The 21,123-nt window shown below is 41.1% G+C and overlaps 1 protein-coding gene across 3 annotated transcripts in view; it reads left to right on the plus strand.

Annotated features, from left to right (window-relative positions):
* Window positions 1–21,123, plus strand: part of CHST11 (carbohydrate sulfotransferase 11) — a 253,960-nt gene that overhangs the window by 227,047 nt on the left and 5,790 nt on the right. The window contains exon 1 of one of the 3 annotated variants that reach the window (XM_042470392.1): window positions 20,103–20,217. The exons of the other annotated variants lie outside the window; for them this stretch is intronic. Coding sequence (XP_042326326.1) covers window positions 20,188–20,217 — 30 coding nt within the window. The 5' untranslated portion in view covers window positions 20,103–20,187. Of the gene's footprint in view, window positions 1–20,102; window positions 20,218–21,123 lie in introns of those variants that run through there. 3 annotated transcript variants of the gene reach the window in all.

Raw genomic sequence — 21,123 nt, forward strand, 5'->3', positions numbered from 1 at the left:
AATTTGTTAGAAAAATTGGGTACAAATCCTAATTCATCACCACAAATGTTGCTGAAAATGCAGAAATTCAAAGCCAGATTTTTCAGAGCTAGGCACACAAAGACCACTGCTTAAATAGGTGGATCTGTCAGTTTTGCTTTTTCCTGTATTTAAAATGTTTTTTAAACATCTCATGTTTTTTGCCATCATATTTGATGTTTAGATTAGGTTGCCTTAGATATGTTTTCTAACTCAGCAAATCTTAATAACAGGAGATGGAATATTGCTCAGTAATTATGCACTTTTCTGTATTTTTATACCATTCTATATTGGGACATACTTTTGGATATTTGACTAAATAGCAGAGATAACCCAAGACCATATGCTGCCCTGAAATGATACCCAGGGTCTGCCAGTAGGTTATTGGTTTGATTCTGTACAGCAGTTATTTTATTCTTAAATCCCTACCAAAGAGCAAGTCTTTACACTGGCCAAATCAACAGGAGAATTTAGGTGGTTGGTTTCTCATTCCTTGGTCAGCCACTAAAAGACTATTTTCCACCCAATTAATACCAGTTCTCAAATGTGATATCTTTGGGAATGTTTTTGCGAAACTGTGCAACAGCAGCTGAACCTTCCTTGTCTCTCCCCTTGGAGTATTTTTCCAGAAGAAGAACATAAGAGTTTTGTATTAATTATATGCATGGTGTCAGTGCTTTGAAATAATTAAAATGAAATTGATGCCCCTAATTTGTTAATTTTCTATTTTTAAACATTGTTCTTTTGATCACTTAACAATAGCATTAACATAATAAAGGTATCACTGATGGATTTTTGTTTGTAACAGCATTAAAAGTTTGAGTTCATGTTGAGTATAGTGTTTAGATCAAAGGAAGTGATAGTACCACTGTATTCTGCTTTGGTCAGGCCTCACTTGGAATACTTTGTTCATTTCTGGGCATCTCCGTTCAAGAAGGCTGGAACATGTCCAAAGGAGGGTGACCAAAGTGATGCAGGGTCTGGAAACCATGCCTTATGAGGAGAGATTTAGGGAGCTGGGGCTGTTTAGACTGATGAAAAGAAAGTTAAGAGGGGACATGATAGTCATGTTTAAATATTTGAAGGTATGTCATATTGAAGAAGAAACAGGCTTGTTTTCCACTGCTCCAGAGACTAGACAAGGAGCAATGAATTCAAACTACAGGAAAAGAGATTCCAACTAGGTCTCAGGAGGAACCTCCTGATGGTCGGAGCTGTTTGACAATGGAATATGCTGCCTTGGATTGTGATGCAGTCTCCTTCTTTGGAGGTTTTTAGACAGAGGCCGGATGGCCACTTCTTGGGGATGCTTTGATTGTGTGTTCCTGCATGGCAGGGGGTTGAACTGGATTACCCTTGAGATTTCTTCCAATTCTGTAATTCTATAATTCTATCTTATTTTAAAGAGAGAAAAGAAACATGTCTCAAGATAATTAAAAGATCATATTTTATTAGCTGAAAAACCCAGTGCATTCTGGTCTCTGGGCACATTTCAGGCTTTCTTTAGTGGGGTATAAAAATCACAATAGTACAACACATAAATGCATTTCATCATATTACATGCAATAATTATTATATTTGCACATTTCTTATATAGGAGCCAACATGATGTAGTGGTTTGGACTATTTCTGGAGACCAGGGTTTGAATTCTTGCTTGGCCATGGAAACCCATTTGGGTGACCTTGGGCAAGTCACACTCTCTCAGCCACAGATGGTGGCAGTGGCAAACCTCTGAAGAAGCTTGCCAGGAAAACCCTACGATGGGTTCACCACAGGGTCACCATAAATCAGAAACGATGTGACGCCACATAGCACCACCATGCATCACATTGCTTATATACTCTGTAATTAAAACTGCAACTGCAGAAATTTCTGAGCCATGGCCTCCAGATTTTTGTGGTTTTTAGTGAATGATGTTCACCTTTGGCTCATGTTATTTTAATTTATTGTTTTAAGTGAAGTGATGATTTTAGTGCTGTAATTTTAAATATTTTTTTCTCAAAAAAATAAAAGTAACATTATTTATGAATAACAGAACAAACTAATTTTCTAGTTAACTAATTGTCTAAAATGATAAATATCAATGAATGTAATGCTAACATTTCCATACTCTCTCTGGGATATGTTCTCTCATTCCCCCTGCCCAACTCCCCCTGAAAGACCCATCAGAATCTGTTTCAGTGTGCTTGTGATGTTCACTTTAGGGTAAGCAAACATGACACTTGTTTTTAATATGTCTGCCAAGAGATTTGTACTTTCTGCATACAGAGGATGTAAGCTCATTTAAATGTTTATAAGAATAGTTTTTTGTTGTGCAGACCTAATGAGCTGGCTGCCAATCTAGGTATTCTTAGATAAATGAGACAGAATCATAGAATCATAGTGTTGGAAAGGACTGTGAGGGCCGTTTTTGTCCAACCATGAAATGCAGGAATAAACAACTAAAGATGGTCATCATGTTTAAAGACCTCCAAAAAAGAAGAGTCCAGCACCCCATGAGGTATCCTGTTCTTCTGGCTGCATCCACACTGCAGAACACAAGGCAGTAGGGTTTAGAAAGAAATGTGTTGGCAACAAATATACAACGCCTCCTTGATATGGGCCTCCTTCTTCATAGAATCATAGAGTGGGAAGAGACCCCAAGAGCCATCCAGTCCAACCCCCTGCATCGAGGAAGACATAGTCAAGGCAGTCCCGCCCAGTCCCTTGTTAAATAGCTCCAAAGAAGGAGACCCTATTGCTCTCTGAGGCATCATATTCCATTGTCAAACAGCTCTTAGCATCAAGAAGTTCTTCCTCATATTGAGGTAGAATATCTTTTCCTGTATCTTGAATCCATTGCTCCTTGCCCTAGTCTCTAGAGCAGCAGAAAACAAGCTTCCTCCATCCTCAGTATGGCATCCCTTCAAATATTTAAACATGACTATCATGACACCTCTTAACCTTTTCTTTTTCAGGCTAAACTTACCCAGCTCCCTAAGTTGCTCCTCATAGGGCATGGTTTCCAAACTTTTCACCATTTTGGTCGCCCTCCTCTGGACATGCTCCAGCTTGTCCACATCTTTCTTTAATTGTTGCACCCAGATCTGTACACAGGTCTGTACACTCGGTAAGGCCTGACCAAGAATATCGTGCTACTATTTTTTCCCTTGATCTAGATTCTACACACTATACTCCTATTGATGCAGCCCAGAGTCACATTGGCATTCTTAGCTGCCACGTTATGTTGCTAACTCATGTTCAGCCTGTGGTCAACTAAGACTCCTAGGTCCCTTTCACATGTATTGCCCTCAAGCAAGGTGTCACCCATCCTATATTTGTGTATTTCATTTGTACTGCCCAAGTGTAGTATCCTACATTTCTCCCTATAGAAATATATTTTGTTAGTTTTGTTCCCAGCTTTTTAATCTTTTAAGGTCATTTTGAATTCTGATCCTGTCCTCTGGGGTATTAGCTATTCCTCTTGAGTTAATGTCAGCTGCAAATTGGATAAACATGTCTATTCCATCATCCAACATGATAAAGATGTTGAATAGCATTGGGCCCAGGACAAAACCCTGTGGCACTCCAATATTCACTTCTCTGCAGTATGAGAAGGAGCCATTGTAGAACTACCCTTTGAGTTTGGTCCATCTATTACAAATCCATCTAACAGTCACATTGTCTACCACATTTTCTTAGCTTTTTTGTAAGAATATCATGGGGATCTTGTCAAAGGCTTTAATGAAATCAAGATACACTACACCCCGCAGTATTCCCTTCATTTACCATGTTTGTGAATCTTTCAAAAAAGAGATAAGATTGATCTGCTATGACTTGTTTTTGAAAAACCCATGCTGACTTTTAGTGATTCATAAGTGCTTACAGAGAGTTTTCCCCTGTGCGTTCACCATCCTCTTAAAAATGCCCTTTAAGGGACTATAGAATAAAGATATTAGGTGACAGAGATGTATGTATGTGTATTTTATGTATATGTATATTTATTTAATTATATCTTTTTTCGTAATATGGGACCTGAGGCAAATCACAAGACAGATTAAAACAAAAGACAGCTAAGAAAGTAATAACAAAGAGTCAATTAAGTAAGTTATCCTGTTAAAATGTTCCATTTAAAGCAGTCTTAAAACATTTAGACTTATCACTGGGAATAAAACTATAGACATCTTTACATCTTTTCTCTCTGCACTTGTGTATATGCGACCTGCCGATGGAGAGCAACCCATCAAGCATCTGATTCAGAGGTTTTAAATCTGCAGGAGTTTATCCTGGAAGATATGCGTCAGTCTCTAAAGTGCAACAAAGCACTCAGAGCTGGTTCTGTGATAAGGGAGAATTAGCTGACAAGGGATCATGTCATGCAAGAGATGCTAAGGGCATGGTTAACAGTCTTTCCCCCTCTCCCCAATTTTTCCTTCTGAGCCATCTCCTCCAATGTTCCCCTCTGTTAGAGGAACTCCTAAACTAGCTTGTTCTGTCAGGCTCTGGTGGAAAATAATATTCCACCATATTGGGAGTGGGATTCAACTGCCAGTTCTGGCAACTTCTGAGATGGACAGGAGGTGCCCTTTTTTTCTCCTTTATCACAGGCAGCAAAATTCTGCCTGGCCTTGACAACCTTTTGTTTTTTCAGCCACAATTCAACACTCAAAGAACTGGTCAGTGGTTAACTGTCTTCGGTACAGTACAGTAACATCCAAAATCCACAAAACAGTGATACCGTTATTGTTGTTGTTGTTTGCCTTCAAGTCATTTCTAACTTATGACGACCCTAAGGCAAACCTATCATGAGATTTTCTTGGCAACAATTGTTCAGAGGAGTTTTGCCATTGTCTTCCCCTGAGGCTGAAAGCATGTGTGTTTCATTACCAAGCTGGGAATCAAATCCTGGTCTCCAGAGTCACAGTCCTAAACTCAAATCACTATGCCACCACACCTTTATTAGGCTACCCAATATATACAAATGATGTAAGCTGTCAAAGCTCCACTAGCTTCTTTATCAGGCAAAAGTGCTAAAAATCAAACAGCAGAAGGGGGGGATTGATGATGATGAAATCACAGCCATACATTTTGTTGTTGTTCTTAGTTAAGTTGGTGTGAATTTTGGATTTTATTGTGCTTTGCTGTATGGCCAACACAGTTACCCTGGATATGTCTTTGGTACAGTTCCTGCATTTCTTCTCCTGTCATCTTTTTTCTGTGGACATTATAGGAAGCCTAGTCCAAAAGGAGAAAAGAATGCACAAACAGAAGATGAATGGTATCTCTTATCATATAGCAACAGCCAGAGGAAGGGTTAATACAGAGTGGGAAAAGAGCATCTTCTTTTCTTCACTTGAACTTGCAGTCTGCTGGCTGTCTTTCCAAATGTTTAGCAGAGCATGGCAGGGATTCTCTGCTTCCAGCAATGGGACAATCTAGTTTGCCATTTACATCCTCGCTTACCTCCCCTGCCCCCCCTCTTCCAATTGCAGATTCAGGCAAGAGAAGAGAAAAGATTTAAAATCTAAGCAGGAGCAGATGTTTTGCATCAGGTTTAAAGTAAGGCTGCGGTAGCTACATTATCTTAATCCTCTAAGTAGAATATGTGCTCTGGGGCAAGTTCTTATTATTTCTGTTTAACTTTTCAGCCTTACTACTGTATACAAATGTTTGCTTCCTTTCTCTCCCCCCACCTTTTCCCCCCTTAAAAAAAAAAACAGCTTGAAAACTCAGAGTCAAATGATGTGAATAAGTTCATGTTGACCCTGAGGGAAACATGAATAGAAGCTTAGAAGTAAACCAAAAGAGTGGATCATCTACATGGAAATTAGTTTGCCATTATAACTCTTTTGTGAATATTTTTGTACCAGGCAGTGCCACACATACAAAAACATATTCCTTTCTGATATGGCCACAATTTCCTCCCAAAACCACTTTTGTTTGTTTATTTTTGAGGAGATACTGTAGGAACATAGGAGTGCCATGGTAGATTTCACCAAAACCCCATGTAATACAGAAGTAAAACCAATTTAATCAGTAAGAGGAGGACAATCAGGATCAGAAAGATGTGTTGTTATTGTTGTTGTTGTTATTAATTCCTTTCCCCAGTTCAAGACTGAAGGCAGCTTAACAATTAAAGCAAATGTAGCAAAGCATTCACAACATACAAAAGTTTAAAATATAATTAAGCTAAAGAATTTAAACCTGTTTTTTAAAAAACATAAACCTTTTTATAAAGCAAATAAATAATTGCTCACATTATGAGAGGCCCATTCCCCCCTTTTCAGTCCTCAAAGACCTGCCAAAGCAGAAAAGATCTGCACTTGCTTATCAAATGATATCAAAGAGGATGCCAGTCTGGTCTCTTTGGGAAATGGGTTCCAGAGTCTGAGAGCAGCCACCAAGAAGGCCCTCTCCCATGGGAAGGTGGTGGGATGGAGAGAAGGGCCTCCCAAGAGGATCTCAAATCACAGGCAGCTTCATCAGGGAGAATGTAGTCAAATTCTCTTTTGAATGTGATTCAAATGTTTTCCACCACGCATCATCCAAAAAATACTCTCACAGAACATCATGCAAAGATAATATTTCCAGGTAAAATAATTCTGATTAGATTCATAAAAATTATAAATTCTAATGTTTTTAAAGTGTGCCTGAAAGTGGATTCATTTCTAAAGAGTGATTTGAAAATTTAACATACTGTTTCAACATATGTCATTATAAACTAACCTAGAGAGTGCAGGCAGGGGTGGGTGAGGTGACATTTTAATTATGACAAACAGCACTGACAAGAGTGTTTCCTTTGTTGCTGTTGCTTTTCATGGGAAAGGCTTGTGCATGAATACAAGCAACTGTCTCTAATCAGGAGACAGCTGACTGTCCATTTCTGTCTTTCATGGCATTTGAAATACGGCTTCCTGAGAGCTCATATATTACCTGTCACAAACACATGGCTTTCATTTTGCCTTCTCAGTTTCATAATATCAGCACTGCCAGCTGAATGGAGAAAATGAGCACCTTCTCATGGGGAAAAACAAAATAATGTCAGGAAAGTAAAAATAAAAAGGCAGAATGGAGACCTGTTCCAGATGTGTATAATTACAGGCAAGCTGAAGAAACTCCTAAAGTAGTGCCTTTTGGAGGTCATAATAATTAAAAAGCAGTACTGGGGAGGTTTTGACCCCCAGAATGTTAATTTCACCTGCATGGAAAGGTCAGTGGCAGATGTTCCACTGCAGAACCAACTCTGTCCATGAAGGGAACCATGAAATACATACAGCATCTTCAGGAAAAGCAATCACTTGCCATCATGCTAAGCAGCAAAGGCACAACCAAAAAGTCTTTTTCAATGGGTGTTCCTAGACTCTGGAACTCCTTATTGAGAGAGGGTTGGGTTCCCTGCCCCCTGCCTTTCTGTTGCTTTTCCATTGTCAGAAAAAGACATTTTGATTCAGGCAGGGCTTTTACCTCAGTATTCTGCCAAATTTCTCATTCATCATCCTTCCATGTTTTGTATTCCCCCTCTCCCTCCTAGGTCATGCATAAAAATACAGATTGAGAAACAAGAAAAATATAATTTCAGTTACATATACCAGCCTATGTGTTGGTTGTAGAAACTGGGGATATCATTTGCTTAAATGATTTACGAGGAAGGTGGGGATCAGAAAGTTGATTTTGCTACATTCTCAATTGAATCACCTTTTCTTTTCAATTAATGCTAAATGGTTTCTTTTAACATCTTAATCTTCAAAATCCTGAAGTGGTCTTTTCTTGAAAAGGTCTTACCTGTTGGGTAATGGCTGCTTTTTTTTCTTAATTTTTTAAAATTGTATTTGCAATTTACTCATTTTTCCACAATGTTGTAATCAAAGCTTTTGTAACTTTTGTAATGTATTTTATTCTTAATAAGTCATTTTGAGCAACTCTTGGTGGAGAGATAGGATTTAAAATAAAGGCATGAGAGTGCCCCTACTTCCAGGAATTTAATTGATTTTTAAAATCCCAGAATAAATTCCTTTGTTAGTCCTGACTAGAGTAGATCTGTTCAATCAGTAAGATTTACCTATGTGTTGACTCACTAATTAACAATAATAGGTCTATTCTAGATGGGACTAGACAGTAGAATGCCAATCCCCCATTATAGTCCTGATCATTGTAGCAAAGTTCCTAAAATCGTGATGGAGTTCAGTGCTCTAAAACCAAAATGTCCTTTTGTCTTTTAGGATGGAGATAGGTAATAACTTTTTAATGGACTCAGTGTGCGTTCCTTACATATACTTGAGAGCCAGGCTCCTGAACTGAACTGACAGATGGGAGTCCCAGGGGACTGAATCATGGTTAAAGAAACAGCCAAGGGTTCATCTATACTGTAGAAATAATTCAGTTTGACACCAGTTTAAGTACTGTATCTCCATGCTGTGGAACCCTAAGGTTTATAGTTTTACATCTTTAGACTTCTCTGCTAAAGAGTGCTTATGCCTAAAAAAAACCCTACAAATTCCAGGATTATGTAGGATGGAGCCATGGCAGTTAAAGTGGTGTCAAATTGCATTATCTCTACAGTGTAGATGCACCCCACCACCACCACCGTGTAGTGGCTGGTGGAAAGGAAAGGGAGCACGAGAGGCATAGCTGGTTAGCTTTCTATGGCAGAATGACAAAGGCATCCTCCCAGACCTCCCAGGGGGTAAGTAAGTGCTATTGCTATTGCCAGAGTGATACTAAAGCCACAGGTTTTTAAGTATAGTTACACTATTGTGAAATACAATGTAATAGGAAACAAGAAGATGAAAATTGTAAACCTGTCCATAAATCTTGAAAGAGCTGTGTTTTTCAAGTGGCTTGCAGTTGAGAGGGCGTGTGTAGCAGTAAATGTAGTGTGCCATGAAACCGTTATCTCTGTTCATGCCTCTGCTTTGATGTTGCATGCCTTCAAGTCATTTCCAATTTATGGTGACCCTAAGTGGAACCTATCATGGGGTTTTCTTGGCAAGATTTGTTCAAAGGGAGGTTTGCTTTTGCAGGGAGGCTGAGAGAATATGACTTGCCTGAGGTCACCTAGTGGGTTTCTATGGTTGAGTGGGGATTTGAACTCTGACCTCCAGGGTCTTAATCCAGGGCTCAAACCACTACTCCATGTTGGTTCCCCATTCTATTTCCTCTACTAAGGGAATGAAATTCATGAATATAGTCCCAGATTAGATTGTTGGATGATGTACCCTAGAGTTTAATGTGGGACTCCTGGTAATGTGCTTCAAGACTTGCATGCTGGTGAAACAAAAATGAAGGGCATTTGCTGGTAAATGTCTGTTAAAGGTGCCCAAGGGTTGCTTTCTTGTTTGCCATTCCTGTTGGGAAACTTTGTGCACCAGGTGAGACAAGAAACCTGACATGTATACAGAAACAACAAAAAGAGGAGCTGGCATCTTTGAGCAGATTAACGGAGTGAAACAATTAGGACTTGGCAAGAGTTCAGAATTGATGAAAGAGTTATAATGCAAAGCAGACAGCGACTGTCTGCAACTGGATATGGAATAATGAGCAAATACAAAGGCCTGGTGGGGAGGAGGAGAGGAACTAACAAGAAGATTTCTGAAGGAAATAAGCACTTGAAAGAGACTAAACAATACCTCCTTTATGGTAGACATAGAAATTTTCTGCAGAGAGAAGGGCTAGGTTCAACCATTCCTTACAGCAAATGTAAGATATAGGATGGTGATTGTTTGCTTTTCAAATTGGTCATAGGGCCCAATAATGCCTGGCATTAAAAGTGTTGCCAACACATTGTTCATGAGACTTGATTGGCCCCGATCTGGTTTTTCTGTGGTGCTAAAAGGAGCTGAAAAGGAGCCATAGCCGCCAGCATCATGGCTTTTTGGTGCTCCTTTGGTGCTGCGTCATCTGGATGCAGCGCCAGAGGAGCACCGTGATGCTGCCCACCATGGGATGGGGTGTGCAGCATCACACCCACATGGGGAGGTGTCAGAGCGTGCATCGTGCAGATGCTATACCCCCACTCCACCCCGATACCAGTCTTTAGCACTGGTCTGTCGAGGCTATCTGACACTGAGAGACTGATCCAGTCAGTAGGTTTCTATGGCTGAGTAGGGATTCAGACCCTTGTCTGCATAGTCTCATTCTCAAAGCACTACATCATGCTGGCTGTATAGATCAGGATTATTTTATGCAAAATTCACACATAGTTCTTTTGCATACAAAACATAATTTTCTTAATTGAAAATAAGATAAGAATAAGTCCACAGGGTTCCATGTACTTACTCTAAGGAGGACTACCATTGGATTTAGCCCAATGAGTGTCATCCAATGGCAGCGGCTGCCTCCTGGGGCTTATCCCTACCCCCCAAATAGTTGCAGTACCTTGGATAACTCAGAGGTAATGCAGACTGGCACTTTGTGCTGGCCTGACTGCATTCTAGGGGTGAAGAAAGGCTGAGCTTTTACATGCTTGAAGAAGCCCTTCTTCCTCCTCCGAGGAGGCATCTTGGCACGTGCCCATTTACACAGAGCATGCCATGATGATGTCCCTCATGTGCAGCACCCAAACAGTGCTGAGCACAAGGGGCATCATAACACTGCACCATGGCATTTATGGTGCCCCTTCTATGGTGCAAAAAGAAGCCCCTCTGGGCTTTGCTCCGTGCACAGGCTGTGCCATGTGGTTGCTGCAGCCTGTTTCTGGGGCTCAAAGGGGCGGCATTGAGCCGCCCATCTGTTGAGCCCCTCAGACTAAATAAATGACCCACTGACAGAGGAGCTACCAGCTACCACAGGTATTAGCTCAACTTCATACTGGGCACCATAATTAAAGTAATGTCTCCTAGGGATGAGTCGGGGTCAAGCCAAAACATTCTGCAACTGAACAGACAGTTTCACCTTCATTCACCTAAATCAGAAAGCAGAGAATCCAAAGCTGGGCAGTTTATTTTGCTGCTTGAGACAATAGATCCCACAAGCATGTTTCCCTATCCGTAGCAGGGAAAATATAATAGCTGATAATGTGTAGCTCATTTATGATACCATAGATTGGTTGCCCAAGGCAACTGCCTCACTTCAGTGCCTAGTGATAGAATCATCTCTGTCATGCCTTCATATCTTTGTCAGTCACACCAAAGGTTTTAATCAGGTGTTCACTTTCAGATTGCATCAGATTGACTCAGAAACTTGTAATTCTCTTCAGTGCAGCAGGCTTTGATGACTTTGAAGATAATATTGCTGCCATTTTTTAGAGTAAAGAAAAAAAGGTCTCTGCAGTTATCTCATTTGCTTGAATTTTGTCTTTGGTTTTGCTTTGCAGGTTTTTGGCATGACCTAGGAATATGCTGAGCAGTGGCAGAAGGCCATAACTTTTGCAGATGCTATGATTTTCTGGAGATTGGTCTCTGATGTTTACAAAAATGTTTACTTAGCACGCTGATGAGGTCTTCTTGTTCATTGCCTAATGCATTAGCGTTATTGCAATGAAGTTTTACCCTAAAATGATTTGCTGGCAAATCGTATTTGTAATTATCTTTTTATGTGACTACTAATATTTAATGGGAAATTTAAGTGTAATGATTTATATATTTTTTGTATGTAAGAATCACTGGGGAGGCATAAGATGCTGCTGCCACTACCATTAAGCCTGTGAATAAAGAGCATCCTAGGTCAATTGCCTCCAATGCACATTAGTGAATGGCAGTTTGCAAATGGGGATAGAAAAGATCAAATATAGACAGAAAAGACCTTGATCCCAAATTCAAGGGTAAATTGAGGGAACTAATGCAATCTCTCATTTGGGAGCTGACAGGACATAGAAATTAGATTTCCTCAGTTTTTGAAAGAAAGCTAAAAATACAGGCAACCAAAAGGAAGAACATACATAACAATACATCAACAGGATCATTAATTTAGCAGAAAAAGAAACTCACTGATTACAGCTCTTAGTATATTATAGATAAGCTTATGAGTCAATTAGAGTATACCAGCCTAAGAAGAAGCCTGCTAATTACTGTGAAAATGTAGATGTGTAAATTATGTAGCTGAATCATAGTCTGAAAAAATGTATCTGTATTTGATTGGGATATAAGCAGAAGTTCAAAGGGCTGCCATATAAGTAATAAATGGAAACAAATATGGCATGATGTTTTATGGTATTCTTGATTGTTGCACATGTTCAGAAAGCTTGGATAGCCTCTTGGCCGCCAGCCTGCCACTTGGTCCCTGGTGCTGAACCTCGGCCTACTCTCGACCGCCTCCGCCGCCTTGGAAAGACAGGGTGGCGGCCTGTAGGCCAAGAAGCCTCCAGCCCACCACCTGGCCCTTGCACGAAGGTGCTGTCGGCGGCAACGGAGAGGAGGCCTCTGGCGCTGATCCTCGGCCTCCTCTCCACCGCCACTGCTGGGTTGAAAGGCCGGGTGCTGTTCCTGGAGACCTCTTGGCCTCCAGGGGCAGCACCCGGCCTTTTCCCTGGCTGTGGAGGAGAGGAGACTGAGGCAGCGGAGGACCAGCGCCAGAGGCCTCCTCGGCCCTGCCGCAGAAGGGCCAGGTGGGGGTGTTGGAGGCCCCTTGGCCTCCAGCCCACCACTTGGCCCCTGCACGGAGCTGCTGGCAACAGTGGCAGTGGTGGCGGAGACGAGGCGGAAGACGAGCGCCTGAGGCCTCCTCAGCCTCCTCTCCGCCGCCACCAGCACCTCTGCACAGGGGCCGAGTGGCAGGCTGGAGGCCAAGATGCCTCCAGCCCACTACCCAGCCCTTGCACGAAGGTGCTGGCAGCGCTGGTGGAGCGGAGGCCGAGGAGGCCTCTTGCGCTGGTCCTCCGCCTCCTCTCCACTGCTGCTGCCGCTACCTCTGTGCAAGGGCCAGGTGGCAGGCTAGAGGCTTCTTGGCCTCCAAAACCTCCACCCAGCCTTTCCCCTGGCTGTGGCCGAGGTGGCAGCGGCGCCGGCGAGAAAAAGGTAAGTAGGGAGGGAGGGAGGGAAGAAAAGAGTTGGGGAGGAGAGGAGGGGAGGGAAGTTGTCCCCAGTGGTAGCGTGCATGCACACGCGCCGCCATTGGGGACAATTCCCGGATTTGCCATGCGCATATGCTCAAATCCGCGCATGGCAAATCCGCGTATAAGGAGGGCCGACTGTACATTTATGTTTACATAGTCATGAATACAATTTGGACATCAGCCATTATTTTTTACATAGTAATGGAGCACAACATGGGTGAGTGGGGAGAGCTACAGAGAACATCTGATGTGGCCTTTTGTCAGCTGAAACATTATACAGTCAGCCCTTCTTATACATGGATTTGTTATACACGGATTCAAGCATACACAGTTTGAAAATGTTCAAAAAAAGTGTAAATTTCAAATATCAAACCTTGATTTTCCATTTTTTTGTAAGGGACACCATTTTGCTCTGTCATTATATTTAATGTGACTTGAGCATCCACGGATTTTGTTATCCACAGGGGTCCTGGAACCAAACCCTGGCGTATAACAAGGGTCCACTGAATAGCCATTGTCCCATAAGATGCACAGTCTATGATGTCCTCTAGAGCTGTGGAGAATATAACAAGATATTCTTTTTTCCATCTTGAAAGAAATTTGTAACTGTCAAGAGACTTTGGGACTCCTTTAAAATACTGTACAATTTGCTATTCGTCTGTTTAACAAATTGGGTGATTAATTGAAGAGTTGGGTGATTAATCAGACATCCCTGTCCTTGTGAATCACAGAGGAGAGTTCTTGCTAAGTACAGTATCTTCCCTATGAAAGTGTGCTCCGCAACTGGAAGATTGGAGGGCCTGTCCTACCATTAGGCAGATTGAAACTTCAGGTAGCAATGTTGAGGAGGGCAGGAAGTTATTAGAGTAGAGAAAGCTATTATTCTAAGGCACGTGGCCAGTAAGGTAATCTGCTACCTCCTGTCAACAGTGCTAAAGAAAGATTTAGCAGTTGGTTGCACAAAGAATAGGAGTGGGCACCATCTTGTTCATTGCTTTATTCTTTGCAAATGCCTTGAGCTGGCCCTGGAAAGTTGGATTTAGAGAAAGAGAAATTCAAAGTGAATTTGGGAGTTGCCCCTCAGGCAAGACATCTAATGAAGGTTGAAATATAAAGAGTTTTGATCAGGCTAGGAAAGTTGGGATTTTTTTTTTTTTTTTTACAGCAGATGGGTTCAGCTGAAGAGGAGTGTGCCCTTAATGCTAATGCCCAGCTCCAACTTTGTCATTTTTGCAAGAATCACAAACTTGTTCTATAAAAGGATCATTTCATCTAGGGATGTGATTTCAAAACCCTTTGCATATCTAAATTGTGTTAGATTATTCAACAAACTCCACATCCTTATAATATAAACGGCAGTCAGAACAAATCAATTCCAAATTTGCTTGTGAGGATTCTTTCACATGGCTGAGCTATATCCAACTGAAGAAGGCAATAATTTAATATTCTTTACATCAGCTCTGTGGAACCTGTAGCCTTTCAGGCATTGCTGAATGTCATTTCTTGTCAGACTGTGGTGAGAGATGGTGAGAGCAGAGCTTGGAAAGATTACTTTCTGGAGCTGCAGTTCCATGCTCAGCATTCTGTTAGTGACACATGTGCATATAAATCCAACATATGCTTGCATATATCTTCTTTTGGTCATTACAGAGGTTGGTGTTTTCTTCCCATTTCCACAATGACCAAAGCTCTCCATGTCACTGTAATAGTCTGTAATCTGCACACATTCATTGGCTGGTGGAGAGTGGGGGTGATCAAAGAAGTGTCCTCATAGCCAGAAGCAGATTGATTGTTACATCCACCAAGATCTCTGAAAGACCCCAGTAGATCTTGACAGATGGTGTCAACACTCTGTGTCTGGCTATGGGAACATAGCCAGATGCTTCTCCAATCCCCTTCCTTGCTCTCTGCCAGACAGTGAATGGTTATGGGGGGGGGGGGGGGGGGGGGGCGGGGTGCTGTCACAGTGAAGTGATAAGTTCTGAGGGTGGTGAGAGGTAAGCCACAATGGAGTTTTGTATATGTAGGATCTCAGCCGCTGGGGAATTCCAGGTGTTGTAATCCAAAACAAACAAACAGAAAACCTTACCTTCTCTAAGCTCTGGTTTGGAATTCATTGGGAGGGCCACTGCCTTGCCTCACATGATCATAGGGTAGCCAAACCACAGGACCTGGACCGTATTCTCCAGTCCTCAGGCTGAGGGTGAGGAATCACAGGGTGAAAGAGTTGAGTTTGAGAATAAGAAAATTCATAAGCGAATAGCATATAGCTGTTTTTATTTGAACATTATACTCTGTGCAGGTGTGGTTGATGCTTAACCTAACATGGCTAATGATATTACTAGGGCTGCCCCTTGTAACTTCATTCTTGTCACAAGAATGTGATAGCATAAGGGAATAATCCTTAGGTTGCAGGGTTAATCCTTACTTGACAACCCTCATGGCCATATAATCCATATTAGATGCCTCTCCCCATGCCCCCAACAACTGAGGACATCTGGGAACCTTCAATATTTTGGCATGTTTTGTGAGTAAAAACCCTCCCTCGTGCCTTCTCTCTTATGGTGGTAGGACTCTGGGAGGCCCTCCATAGAGAGACCTGTGTTAACTCTTTAAGGTAGAGACACATTAGATTCTGTCAAGCCTTTTTTACAGCATTGGAAAACCAACCATTACTATCACAGGTGATATTGCTTGTAATGCTTTATTTCTTAACTCTGCACAGTTATTCATATGATGAAAGGTGACCTTTAAAAGAGAGGGTGCTTGTGTGCAGGGCCAGTCCTGCCATTAAGGAGATAGAGGCACTGATTTCATGTAGTAGATGCTAGTAGATGGTGTCAAAATATGGGAGGAGAGTGTTGTGTGGTCCATGGCTGGTTGTGTGCCCCTAGTTTGCTGCCTTCATAAATTATCAGTTCTGTTAATAGTGTTGAAGAAAGATTAAACTGTCATCCCAATCAGCCTTTGTGTAGGGAATGGGAGGGGGTACCAACATTTTATTTGCTTCAGGCAGCAAAATATATTGGACCAACTCTTGCTCTCTCTCTCTAACACACACACATACACACACAGAAATTGTCTTTAATACTGACTTTCTGCAAGAATTTGTTTTGTAAACCAGCTTCATAAATTCTTCCATAAGCATCCAGGTTGCAGTTTGACATGTGCTGAAAAATACCCCAAAGCTGGGTTGTACCAGATGACTTGGTTATTCTCTGTCTTTTCAAGAATTTTTTTATCAGTCTCCAGTTGACAATAGCTTGTAGAACTAACATTAATCAACAGTTCTTGAGTCAGTTAATGGGGATCGTATCAGTCCCTCTTCCCTTTGAAAATTTAAGAAAGGACATTGACAAACTGGAGCCTGGAACAAGAAGGAAGAGCAAGTTGGAAAGAAGAAACCAAGGAAACAAAGCCCTGTGAGGCACATTTGGAAGAGAAGCTTAAGAAGAGACATGGTAGCTACCTTCAAAAGTCTGAAAATCTCTCATGCAGAGTTCTTTGTTGTTTCAGAAGACAGGACTAGAAACTGCTGGTAGGAACTGTGGAGAAGTAGATTTCAAGTGAAATTAGGACAAGCTCTGAATGGCAAGAGGTGCTTGATGGCAATGAAACACACTGCCTTGTAACATGATAGACTCCTTCACTGGACATAATTAAGCAGAGGTTGGATAGCCATCTCTCATGGGTGCTTCCATACTGCACTGTAGCTCCTACATTGAGTTACGAGTTAAACAAGGTGATATCCCACGTTCTGAACCCTTCCAAATCTAAAAAGACATGATTTTAGAGTAGAAATAAAAGTCAAGAAAATGCCACATTTTGCCCCTTTTTCATCACTAACTGCCAAGGTGTCTTGAAGTATTTACTTAATGGTACTCATTATCTCCTTGACAAAGAATGCTTTGATGCTGTTTTCTTCTCAGTGCAGCATCTGATTTGTACTCAGCATGCAGCCAACAACTGAAAATTAAAAGCTACATTAAATTAATTTACTTTTCACACCTTTCTCTGAATGTTTACCTTCAGGGCAGGAATGAGGGCTATGTGATTATACGTTAGATGTCAGAAATGTTAGCTTCTACTTCCACAGCAGACTGCAAAAATTACAGCATATTTTCTGTATGCATGATAATACTGCATGGCCAAGGCCATCATCACTGGTATAGGAGAACTTACACCATTATTTGAACCTTATTCATTCTATATATTAGACCAGACTTTACCTTCTCTTTCTTCACTTTGCCTAGAAGCAAAACTAATGAAGATTAGTGTTGGGATCCCTCCAAGAGACTCACTTATCATCCTTGGATCCTGGAAACTCAGGGCTCTGACTTTCTTGATTAAGTCTATCCACCTTACTGTTGTCTTCCTCTTTTCCTATTGCCTCCCACTTTTTTGTCTTTTCCAATGACTCATGTTGTCTCGTGATATGGCCAAAGTACATTAGCCTCAGTTTGGTCATGTGAACATCTAGGGAGAGTTCAGGCCTGCCCTAGGACCCATTTATTGGTCATTTTGGCAATCCATAGAACTCTCTTTCAGCAGCACATTTACAATGAGTTAGTTCTCTTTTTGTCAGCTTTCTTTGCTGTCCATCTTTCACAACCATACAAACCATGCGGATAAACTTGTTAATTTATCATCTACTGGACAGAGCTTGAATTTTAGCCAAGGCTCAACAAAAATTCCTCTTCTGAGATAGTAAGTTAGGAAAGTTTAGAACAGCACTACTCAAAATGGTGGTCCATGAACTGGTGCCAGTCCTTCTGAAGAATTTTCAAGGAAGAAAGAAATAGTTATAGCCAATGTGTACAAATATGGTACTGGTCCCTGGCACATTGGGGAAAAGCTCTCAGGTCACCCACATCAGATAGCTTAGGAAGCATTGCCTTATAACATGCAGATATGTGTTCCTGAAGCTTGCAATGCTGGCAGAGTGGGACAGCTTCTTCAGGCAGCAATTCTCAAATACTGCCATGAAAAGGCATCAAGTTGTTATTTTAATTCTTAGTGTATTTTTACTGCCATGTAAGAAGAGATACACTTGGGAGGTTGTCTTTTTCTAAAATCAAAATAATGGATTGGTCAGGGCTGCTATGTGCTTTGATTCAGGCAACAAAATACCTTAGACCAGCTGTGAAATTTGTTTAATGGATCTAGCATTCTCTTCCACTGGGGAGTTCCCTATGTTTGCAAAGTGTTATAAAATATTATTTTTTTAATATGCCAAAATCTTGGTAAAAGTAAAAGTTTTCCCTTGACATGAATGTCTAGTTGTAACTGACTATAGGGTGCTCTGTTACTGAGCCAAAGAACCACCATTGTCCAAAGATGACTCTGTGGTCTTGTGGGCAGCTCCTCAGAATGCTGTTACCTTCCCACCAAAGTGGTAGATATTTGTCTATTTGCATTTTGGGGGGGGGGGGGGTTGAACTGCTAGGTTGGCAGAAGCTAGGACTAGTGGTGAGATCTCATCTCATCATGCGGCACTTGGGCCTCAAACTGCCAATCTTCTGACCTTACGATCATCAGAATTGGCATCTTAACCACTAAGCCACCAGATCCCTGGTAAAATCTTGGTAGTCACTACTTATTGATGCTTGGAGATTGTGACAATTAAGCAACCAAGACAAATATATGCATATGTACACATGCACACGCACACTAACTAGTAGCCATTGTGATGGCAAGGGATGAATTTTTTATACATTTTATTTATTTTGTGAAGGGGAGGGGTGAGAGGAAGGGGAGTGGAAGCAGATGGTCAGAGAAAGTGGGAGTTTTCCAACAAATTTGAGGGGAATGAGATTGTGGAAAGCTGCCTATTTAAGTGCACTCAAAGTTCCCCAAGTTGTGACCTAGCAAGTATAGTCATTGGCTAAAAGTCCCCACTCCACCCGTGTTAACTCATGACATGTGACGTGATATGTTAGCAAGAGCATATTAGCATTAGCATTTTGTTTTAATACAGTTGGATATCCACAGTTTGAATATATTGAAAAAAATTCAATAAATTCCAAATATCAAACCTTGATTTTGCCATTTTATGTAAGGGACACCATTTTACTATGGCATTGTATTTAATGAGACTTGTGCATCCTCGGATTTTGATATCCAAACCCCAGCATATAACAAGGGACCACTTTATTAAATGCAAAATAAGCTTCTGTTGTAAATGAGTTTATTCAAGGGATCCTTCTACTAGTTCTAGAATGCTTTTTGAAAGGAAAAAGAAAGTATGAAATCACAGGCCTTTTCACACTACACAGTTATAGTGTTATGATTCCATATGGAATCCTAATATTTTCAGTTTAGCGAGAGGCATTTAGAATTCTCAGACAGAGAGAGTTTGCATGCCTCACCAAACTACATAATCCAGAATCCCATAGGATGCAGCCATAGCAGGTAAAGCAGAATCATAGTGTTATAATTGTACTGTGCGAAAGGGTCCCATATTATTTGTGGCCCAGCTTGGCTCTTGATGAGGACCCTTAGTGATAGGTATGTGGACCATGACAGCCACATTGAAATGCTTTAGGAAGCCCTGTGCAGTAAAGGGTCAATTTACATATTGTGAAAAATCCATTTTATGCTCCATTGATTCCCCACCACCACCACCACTTCAAAGGTTATCATGAGGAGGGAAAATCCACATCACAGCACATGGAGGCCAGGTTTAAATTTCCCTTTGCCATCTTAACTGTCCCTTGCCTCAATTTGCTAGCTAGAAATATTAGAAGAAAATTCCCATTGGTCCCTGAGTTCTGAGGTTTTGACTCCTGTAACTTAATCTCTCCTATTCTGTTATTCTGTTAATTCTGTAAAAGTAGTATCGATGCAATTTGCATTGCTAAATCCTCAATAAACATATACCTCTAACAATAAATAGTAATGGTGCAAGTGAGCATTTTGTTGTGTGTTGTACCACAAAAACAGCCTATCCAAAGGTGGTGTACTCTTGACCTCTTATTGATTTGGATGGCATCAAAAGGCAGCATATGTTGCTAAAAATCCCTTCAAGGGAGCACTTTGGAGTGTCTACCCTCCTTCGAGAATAGCTGGAATGTCCACACATTTTATTTCTCTTGCCAAGGTCACAACCAATGAGGATGACAAGACAATTCATCCTTGAGTGAGACAGACATCAGCAGCAAGAGCACATACTGTGTTCATTTCCAAAGCCTTTTGGAAACTTATGCCCTCCTGCTGTGTCTCAGCAGCAAAGGTCAGTGTGAGTTTGGTGCTTCCTGGGAAATAAGCTTGACAGTAAGAGCAGCAAAAAGTTCCCTCTCTCCCTCCCTCTATATATGAGACTTAATGTTTCAACAAGGTTGAATGAAAATAGGCTTTGTTCCAGCTTGTTCCTTAAATGTTTTAGTTGAATTGGAAAAGAGTAGAATATTTATGTTTCGAATCATAGAATCGTAGAGTTGGAAGAGACCACAAGGGCCATCCAGTCCAACCCCCTGCCATGCAGGAAATCTCAATCAAAGCATCTTAATCTTCCAACTGTACAGATTATAACAACTGTTTCTGCAGATAATTCAATACCTATGGATAGTAGTCATGGTCATGATAGCTAAAAACAGAACCTCCAGCCTTACAAACATGGTGAAATCCTAGAGCAAGCACCAGGGGTTGCCTTGCTCCATCAGGAGCTCTTGGTGAGAATAATCTGATGACATATTTGAGGAATGTTGGACTGGAATGACCATTGAACTCACAGAAAAAAAGCTGTTACAACACAGAGAATGTTTTGACACTGACTGAGCGCCTGGTAGTCCATGTTACTGACAACATTTAGTTTTATCAAACCGGTTTCCAGTTACATCTGTATTTGGAAGCTGGTTTAATTTTCAACTAAAACCTGAAATGAAATTATGATTATTATTTTTCCTGGTTTATAATCCACAATTAAATCTCAGTTTTCCAGTTCAGAGGTAACAAGAAACTGTGGTTTGATAAACACCAGAAGCAATTAATTTCAGAGTAAGAGCAAAAGGAGTGAAGAGAACTAAGCTACTGTGTTCAAAGCTGGGTTCTGTTGTGATCTAATGAGTACACAGAACATTCTTGAAATCAGAATCTGTTAACAAATCAAGGCATTACATTCATTTTTTCCCCTTAAGTT

This window comes from Sceloporus undulatus, chromosome 5 (assembly GCF_019175285.1).
Source record: "Sceloporus undulatus isolate JIND9_A2432 ecotype Alabama chromosome 5, SceUnd_v1.1, whole genome shotgun sequence".
NCBI lineage: Eukaryota > Metazoa > Chordata > Lepidosauria > Squamata > Phrynosomatidae > Sceloporus > Sceloporus undulatus.